The 8,878-nt window shown below is 40.0% G+C and overlaps 1 protein-coding gene and 1 non-coding gene across 2 annotated transcripts; one reads left to right on the forward strand and one right to left on the reverse strand.

Annotated features, from left to right (window-relative positions):
* Positions 1–746: 746 nt before the first annotated feature.
* Positions 747–5,941, forward strand: LOC110784767 (probable alkaline/neutral invertase F). Its single transcript, XM_021989211.2, has 4 exons — positions 747–1,778; positions 3,178–3,612; positions 3,978–4,536; positions 5,178–5,941. Exons 1-4 carry the CDS (start codon positions 1,230–1,232, stop codon positions 5,480–5,482), a joined length of 1,848 nt encoding a protein of 615 aa, XP_021844903.2. The 5' UTR covers positions 747–1,229; the 3' UTR covers positions 5,483–5,941.
* A 318-nt stretch (positions 5,942–6,259) lies between these two features.
* TRNAG-CCC (transfer RNA glycine (anticodon CCC)) lies at positions 6,260–6,330 on the reverse strand. The gene has a single exon. It is a non-coding gene; the product is annotated as a tRNA-Gly (tRNA).
* Between the last annotated feature and the right edge of the window lie 2,548 nt (positions 6,331–8,878).

An 8,878-nucleotide genomic window follows, 5' to 3' on the forward strand; every position in this document is an offset into this window, starting at 1 on the left:
AGTACATAAATTTGGCCATTAAATTTTGATACATTTAAAAGAACGATTTTTTAACCTTTTTAATCATTTTAGAGTTACAGTTGTATCATTGGAGTGATAGCATTAACATATAAGAGATCATGGGTTCAAATATGTGTAGCAACTTTTTTTTTTTTTGTGAGGACACAATCATGTGTGCGTATGACATGCCGCGATAGTGACATGTCACTTGCCAAGTGATAGTGACACATGGATAGATGCCATAGATTGTGTTGGAGATTTAATAATATATATATAGATTTGCATATGGCCGAACACATATTGAAGTTGTTAAAAGAAAGTATTAAAATGAATCTATATTAGTAGGCTATTAGTGAAAATTATTAGGTACACCTGGGTGCACCGTGCACCCAAAGGTATTTTTATGCCTGTGGGTGGTCCCTCTCATATTTTCTCCTTACATGTAAGGGAAAAATATAAGAGAGTGCACCGGGTGCACCTAATAGTTCTAAGCTATTAGCAAACGTCCCTTATCCAATATAAAACTGTCCCTAATATCTAACGACCTATCACAAGGCTAATATACTTCATAATAATGTAATAAAATACGATGTAGATTTTTTTTTTGTTTGAAGGTAAAATAAAGTGACCTACCGAGTCGGAATCCCGCACAAGTCAACCCGCCCAAATTAGCAGGCTAGACACTTTGATAGTGGGGAAATTGTAAAGAGAATCCTCCCTCAAAGTGCCCCTAGTGAAATCATTTCCACTAGGCCAAGACATTGTTTGGTAATTACAAAGTAGATAACAATGTAATTCCCCTATACCATTAAGTCATTAACCATGCTATTAACACTACACTATGAGGGAATGAGGGATTCAAATTTTCACAGAAGCAACTAAGCAGGCAATATTAGTGGGGGACGTCCGCCTGCTGGTTGATTCTAACAGAATCACCTTCACAGAGAGTCAAATACTGACAAAAGAATCACAAATATTGACATTTTCTGAATCTCTTTCCAGAAATACCCCTTTCAAACAACAAATTAACCCATCTCCCATTATCCAAACACCACATTTCACTCTCCCAGTGGCATCTTTGTAGTTATTATCTATCTCTAGGGTAAAAGTGTAAAACTGATCATTACACATCATCAAGCGCCAAATTCATCCCACTATATTGACACACTCTCCTCCCTGTAATCAGCTCAAACATTCCGAACCTCCATTTTCTCTCTCACCACTCATCAATGGCTTTCCCTCAAGCAGAAAACACCGACCTCGTTCCAGAAACAATCAGTGAAATTCCACCTCCGTCGGAGAAACCGCATTTACCGTCTCCTAAACGTCACGTCGGTTTCACCATAGACGAGGACCTTGACGAAAGCGACAGCAACCGAAGCCCCGCCATAATCTCCGACGAAACCACCGCCTCGACGGAGAATGCAGACGTCAGAGTTCCGGAGAAGAGTACGAGTACTTTTGAGAGCGTCTTTTCGGAAATGACATTGCGTCCAGTTTCCATTCGGCCTTCACCTTCGGCTGCGAACCTCTTGAGCAGCTACGAGATGAACGGAAGCACTGGAAATTCGAATTCCGATATCAAAGGAGACACGCCGAAATCAGGAGGTGCGGTGAAATCCAACGGTAATGGAAATCATCAGCAGCCTGTAGCAGAGCATCCAATGGTGGCGGATGCTTGGGATTTGTTGAAAAAATCAATTGTGTACTTCAATAACGATGCAGTTGGAACTGTCGCTGCTTCCGATACCAGTTCTGAGGCTCTAAACTATAATCAGGTATATTTTCCCTCGCGTCCATAGTTCCATGGCGTTTTGTGTGTATTTCATCAGTTTTCAATGTTTTCCGGCCGGTTTGAGTGTTTGTCGTAATTTATAGAGATTCTTGCTTTCAAATCTATGTGTGAAGATAATCTCAAATTTTAGCAATAATCATTAAAGTAATGTATACGGAGTAGTTTTTAGTCCTTTGATTTTGTTTCTTAACATCAGTTTTTCCAGATTTTATTTGTTCGTCTAATTTTGGAATAAATTGTTAGTTGTTTTTGTCTCCGAAATTTTTCACGTTTTTGTTCAATATTTGAAATAGATCTGTTTTTATTTTAATTCGTTTGGTTTGAACTTATATTAACGCGAGATCTTCTCTGTTTTTCATGTCACTTATTTAAATTAATTTTTATTTTATGTGTTGGTGCTATCAGTTACTCATTCCTTAATGGTTTGCTGATTATTCTTTGATCTCATAGCAATTCTATTTTGTGGACTTCACTTGTCATTCATGAATTTCAATTTTCAAGGCTGTGAGGATAAGTGAAATATCTTTTTCATTTTTTGTTAGCAGATTTCTCAGAACATGTTATGTTATTCTGAATTTGACCTTTTTATTGTACGGAGTACTTCACATACAAATCGAAATTTAAAGTATGCCAGGTAGTGCTCTCATGCCGAGAGCAATGTTTTCCAGTAATGATGTGTCATTGCAAAAGCATGATACTGGTTGCTGGTTGCACATCCATTTTTTCATGTCTAGGTGTAACCGTGAGGATTTGCATGTACTGATTTCACTGAGACATGCCTAAACCAGACAAATCTTGTGCAATGGTATATGCAATTTCCATCAAATTTAACAAAAGAGTGACCACGTTCTTATCAACTTGAAATGAGTCAACTTATGATCATACATTTTCTGAATTTTATCTGAATTTTGAATATTGAGTTTGGTAATGGATGGGGAGATTTGGATTTCTGATTTTAGTAAGTTGACTAAACTAATTCTAAACCAAATAGTGTTGAGGTAACTCGTAGCTGTTTTGACTTCCCTCTATTTGATGATATACATAGGTCTTCTTAAAAACCTTCAGGCGATGCAGAACTAGACCTGTCTATTTTGCATTGTTTGGTATTCTTGCCTGTATCATCCATGTTCAAATGGCTTGTCTTTGTGATTCGTGTATTTAATCAGCTGAGAAAGGGATTTGTCCAAATAGCTCAAAAAAAATGTGAAGTCAATAAGAGTATTGGACATGAAACTACTAAAATTTTCTAGTGCATCACATTTGACGATAACATATCAGGGGCTTAGAATGTTCATATCCAGCATGTCTTTGATATTCTCGAGTTAAATCATGAGGATTTGAATGTACTGATTTCTGTGTTTTTCCACTTAAAATGTTTGCAGGTCTTCGTGAGGGACTTCATTCCGAGTGCACTAGCTTGTCTAATGAAAGAACCCCCAGAGGCCGGTATTGTGAAAAATTTCTTGCTGAAAACTCTCCTCCTTCAAAGTTGCGAAAAGAGGATAGATAACTTTACTCTTGGGAAAGGTGTGATGCCAGCGAGCTTTAAGGTTCAGACAACTGACCATGTGAAGGATATTCTGGTAGCTGATTATGGTTGCACCGCAATTGGAAGAGTTGCACCTATGGATTCTGGTTTCTGGTGGATTATTTTGCTGAAATCTTATGTCAAACATACAGGAGACCACTCACTGGCAGATAGGCCCGACGTGCAGAAAGGCATGAAATTGATTCTTGACCTGTGCCTATCTGATGGTTTTGACACTTTCCCATCACTACTCTGTGCAGATGCATGCTGTATGATTGATAGAAGGATGGTAAATTTCTTGTTTTTTTTTTTTTTTTATATTTGAATTAATCTGCACTTGTTCCTGAAGTAGAAAAACAAATAAATGGTGTGATGGGGTGATTGTTCTGTTCTTAACGAATAGTGTATCATTAACTATCACATTGAAGTTTGAAACTACTAAGGCTTATGCTTCCTTGGGTTCAGATTAAATAACTTCTTTAAACTAAGAACACAGAAATTCTTCTGACCATGTCTAAAACCTTTAGATGAACAGATATGGTAGTCAATCAACTAAAGAAAACATAGCTGCTGATAGACTGCTGTATCAATTGTTTGTCAAAGTGTCTACTTCCATGTGCTTGCTAACTTTTTCCATATTCGTTGATTGGGCAGGGAATATATGGGTATCCAATTGAGATTCAGGCTCTTTACTTCTTTGCACTGAGGTGTGCTAAACACATGTTGAAAGATGTGTGTGAAAACAAAGAATTGCTGGACAAGATCAATGCAAAAATCAAAGCACTTAGTTACCATATTCGGACCTACTACTGGCTTGATCATACCCAATTGAATAACATATACCGCTATAAAACAGAAGAATACTCTCACACAGCTTTAAACAAGTTCAATGTAAGCCCAGAGTCAATTCCTGATTGGCTGTTCGAGTTCATGCCCTTAAAAGGTGGTTATTTCGTAGGCAATGTCAGCCCAGCTCGCATGGACTTCAGGTGGTTCTTGCTTGGTAACTGCATTGCTATCTTAAGCAGTCTTGCTACACCAGAACAAGCATCAGCCATAATGGACTTGATTGAGGCGCGATGGAATGAGTTAGTTGGAGAGATGCCCATGAAAATCTCTTATCCGGCTCTAGATGGCAATGACTGGAACATTGTCACAGGGTTTGATTCCAAGAATACTCAGTGGAGTTACCACAATGGTGGATCTTGGCCAGGTGAGTTTCCTGATGCAAAATATTACTGACTGCAAACTTAGTATTCCAAGATTTATCTATTTTGTGTGTTTGTTGTTGTATGGAGTATTTAACACTAAATAGGCTTTAAAATCTGTATTTTTCCTCTATTTTCTATTTTACCTTGTTTGGTTTGCAAAGAAGTGTAAAACCATTTTCCCTAAGAGGAAAATTGCTCTCCCAAAAATGGAAAACCATTTTCCCTTCAAAATGAAGGGAAAACTGTTGTCCTCGCTTTCCCTTACCTCTCTTGTACACTCCTCTTACTACTTGCTTACTTTCCCTTTCATTTTCCTTTTGTTTCTTCATTTTTCTTACATGGAACCAAACAACGGCTAACTAATTTTGGAATTGTGTTTTCCATTGTAAATTGTTTTCCATGAAAATCATTTTACACTGAAAATATTTTACACCCAACCAAACGGAGTCTTACAGTACAAAGAATTTTACTTCATCTAATAGCTGATAATCTCTTTGTACAATAAGTCTGTGTTTAGTGATCCATTTTACTGATATAAGTCATACTGCATAAGTTGTGAACATATTTCAGCAACTGTTTTCTGTGAAGTGCATAAGTATAATCTTAGGCATTAGTATTAATTAGATTTGCTCAACTTTTTCAGTTCTGCTGTGGTTGCTGGTATCTGCATGCATCAAGACCGCGAGGCCTCAGATGGCCAGAAATGCCATAGAATTGGTGGAGAAACGTCTTTCTCGTGATGGCTGGCCAGAGTACTATGATGGGAAGACAGGTCGCTATATCGGGAAGCAAGCAAGGAAGTTTCAGACATGGAGCATTGCTGGCTACCTGGTCGCAAAGAAGATGATAGAGAATCCAGCCAATCTTCTGCTTGTCTCACTTGAGGAAGACAAGACAATTTCCAAGCCAAGGCTCACACGCTCTGCCTCGTGCAGTAGTCTTCCCTAGTTAATCGGAGACAACACTGGTGCAACTATACTCTATCAAATAGTACTTTTTAAGGCTGTAAATAAGGAGAGCCTGTGAAGTAAAAGGTAAAAAGTCAAGTGTCATTTTATGACAGGAATTTTACATCTTAACATTGGCTAAATTTTGTTGCATTTAGAGATGGATCTGAAAATTGGTATGGTGTTTGCATTGGCTGCAACTCTGCAAGCTAGCTATATTATACTATGATGGTCACAAGATATGCTCATTCAGTCATTTGTTGTCTTTTTATTCTGGTTAATGTCCGAAAGTTGGAAAATGAATGCTCCACATCGTTGGAAGCTCTAGTTGATGATGTTAAGTGGTTTCCTAGTTTAAAAAGCAATATGTAGCCTGTGCGGGAGTTATGCAAGCATCTGTTATGCTCTATTCTGTTGATCTGCTACTATGCTTTCAGTTTAGTTGTTCTGCCTTTTCTGATCTGAGCTGCTGCATCTGATCTGCAAAATGATCATACTGACTGACTGCTTGGTGGACTGATGCCACTGAGCTATTGCTGACTGCTTTGATGCTGCGTTTTCTTTGCCATACTTGGCTTAGTTTCTCTTATTGTGTTTTTGATCTGGTGTAGGGTATTGGGTAGTTTGTTATGATTCTTGTAAAGGGAGGAATACCTTTTAATACTGTAAACAAACTCCATTTTGGTTAATATAGTTTTACTTACCAAAAAAAATATACTTCGTATATAGATCATGTATGATGAACCCTTAAAAAATGAAACTTTTTTGTGCCAAAAGTTGCGCATCCGGGGAATCGAACCCCGGTCAGTACCGTGGGAGGGTACTATGATACCACTACACTAGATGCGCTAATGATACTGAAGGCTAATATATAACAAATTGATTAATCAATATTCCTTTTTTATACTCCGTACAGATACATTGTACACAGTGTAATGATAGAATGATCAATGATAGCGGAAATTGATAATTGATAATTGATAATTGATAAATTATAATTTACAGAGTTGAATATGACTAATCATTTTAAGATATAGAACTAGAGAAGGTTATTTCTTTAATGATATAACATGAAAAAAAATTACATGTCTTTAAACGAATTAAAATATGCAAATTTTGTGTTATTCGTATAAACTAATACACCATTTAAACATTATGTTTTGTGTTTGGTTTTATGCTTCTTGCACCCAAATTTCTCCAACATAGATGTATATTGTATATTTTTGTGATAATAAGTCTACATTGACATTATTTATCATTATCTTATACTCTGCAAATCTTTCGAAATACTTGCAATACTTTGATTTTAAGTCGAGGAACTTGGGTGGAGTATTTTATAAACCTCGTATATATACTGTTTGGGCTCCCAATTGATATTCAATTGGGCCACTAAGTCCAAAGCCCAATGGCTCTAAACAACAGCATCAAACCTACCACTATGGCTATTCAGTCATCCATTAAGGCCCAAGGCCCAATAGCAATAAATGACCTATGGGCATTTATTATGCAAACACTATAAATAGGCCACCAAGGCTCACACCTCAAGGTACGTCCAATTTATCGCCTTAAGACTACTCTTCTAGAGAACTTCTCTCTAGAATCCGAGCATCGTTCTTACTTAGGCATCGGAGGGGCTTTCCTCGGAAACACCCCCGAGGCTAGAGACTTTGCTCTTGTGCAGGTGAATTCGGGCTCGACTCATTCAAGCAAGCAAGATCTTCAACACATACGAAAGGGCCTTCATTCGAAGCCCATTGTTTCCATCTTTACAACACCGGAACAATTTGGCGCCGTCTGTGGGGAAGAACACTTCAAAGCCTTTGAAAGACATTAACCACCTCTTTCTGCAAAATGGTTAATGATGTTATCAACAACAATGATGACGATATGATAGTGCGGTCAGATTCGGAATCTGACGAAGAGGAGCACCCTCAATCGGTGGCGAGGTCACAGCCAAGCAGAGCTACGACCGCCACAAACGCAGGACCTCCGATTCCAACTAGGGAAGAGCTCACTGCGGCCATGACCATCATGCAAAACTTCCTCTTCAATGAGAAGCAGCAAGGATTGGCAAAAGACCGCAGAGAAGAGAGGAGGACCAGGCGAAGGCTGAACGAGCCGCCCAGTGTAGAGGTGTCCAGACCCGAACGAGAGCTCCTTCCCTTGACAGGAACACACCTGACGTCGAGATGGATGGAAAGCACGTGGGACACCCAAAAAAGGGCACAACAACAACTAGATTGGTTTGCAAGACCATCGCCTACTCCAACAGCTCTCCAAAGCGAATCGACTACTCATAACACTCGGATCCGAAGCTCGGTGCTCAGCAGGTTGAGGCCCTCGGTCCACTCAAGGTTAAGACCCTCGATCCATACGAGACTCGGGGTAGGCGAATCAAGCAGATCTGGCGAACGACCCGAGGTCAGTAGCCGAGAAAGAAGAAGAGACAGGAGGCATGATCGAACCCCTAGCCCCCATCGTACGCCCGAACGTTCTAATCACAGAACCTCGGCGAACGAAGGCATCAGGGCTAGACTCGGGAAAAGAATCATGACTCCCACGTCATCCCCTTTCTCGGACGAGCTGATCATGGAAGAAATACCGAAGGTGAGGCTGCCAGCACACCTGACATATAGCGGAATCACAGATCCGAGGGATCATGTCATCTCCTACGAACAGCAAATGTTCTTGAGCCCCTACTCCGAAGCATGTTGGTGTAAATATTTCCCAACCACGCTAACCGGAGTGGCGGGAGAGTGGTTTAGATCGCTGCCGAAGGGATCGATCAAAAGCTGGAAGAAGCTGAAAAAGAGATTCTGCACACAGTTCGTGAGCAACAATCGCCCCGAGCGAACCACAGCAGAACTGACCTCAATCCAACAAGAAAGAGACGAAAGTCTAAGAGAGTTCATGGCCAGATTCATGAAGGAATCAGCAAACATACCAAACTTGCAGCCAGACGTGGCCATCTTCGCCTTGAAGCACGCGCTCCAGGAAGGGAAATTCCGTGACAAGCTCTCGATGAAAAACCCCTCCAAAATAGCCCGTGCTCCAAATGGCTGATGCATTCATCAGAACCGAAGAGTTCAACATGGCTGCTGCAAGGTTGAAAGGATCGTCGGATCCGAGAGACACAAAAAATGCCCAGAGCAAGCCCGAGGGCAGCTCAAGGAAAGGGAAGGAGAAAGTAGGAGTTAGAGAAATGAGCCCGAAGAAAGACGGGAGAAGGGGTGAACTTCAACCCAAATACGCTAACTACACTCCACTAACTCTGCCCCGAAAAGAAATCTTTAGCCTCAACAGAAATGATGAAAAGTGGAAACTACCTGGGAAGCTCAAGTCCAACCCAGCTCGGAGAAACAAGAACAAATGGTGCGAGTTTCATGATGACTTCGGT

This window comes from Spinacia oleracea, chromosome 2 (genome assembly GCF_020520425.1).
Source record: "Spinacia oleracea cultivar Varoflay chromosome 2, BTI_SOV_V1, whole genome shotgun sequence".
Classification (NCBI taxonomy): domain Eukaryota; kingdom Viridiplantae; phylum Streptophyta; class Magnoliopsida; order Caryophyllales; family Amaranthaceae; genus Spinacia; species Spinacia oleracea.

What these genes read in the sequence shown, in the direction of transcription:
- LOC110784767 (XM_021989211.2), top strand. Translation starts at nt 1,230, where the DNA reads ATGGCTTTCCCTCAAGCAGAAAACACCGACCTCGTTCCAGAAACAATC. An exon ending in GTATGATTGATAGAAGGATG is followed by an intron (nt 3,613 to 3,977) that starts GTAAATTTCTTG and finishes TTGATTGGGCAG; the next exon opens with GGAATATATGGGTATCCAAT. An exon ending in CAATGGTGGATCTTGGCCAG is followed by an intron (nt 4,537 to 5,177) that starts GTGAGTTTCCTG and finishes CAACTTTTTCAG; the next exon opens with TTCTGCTGTGGTTGCTGGTA.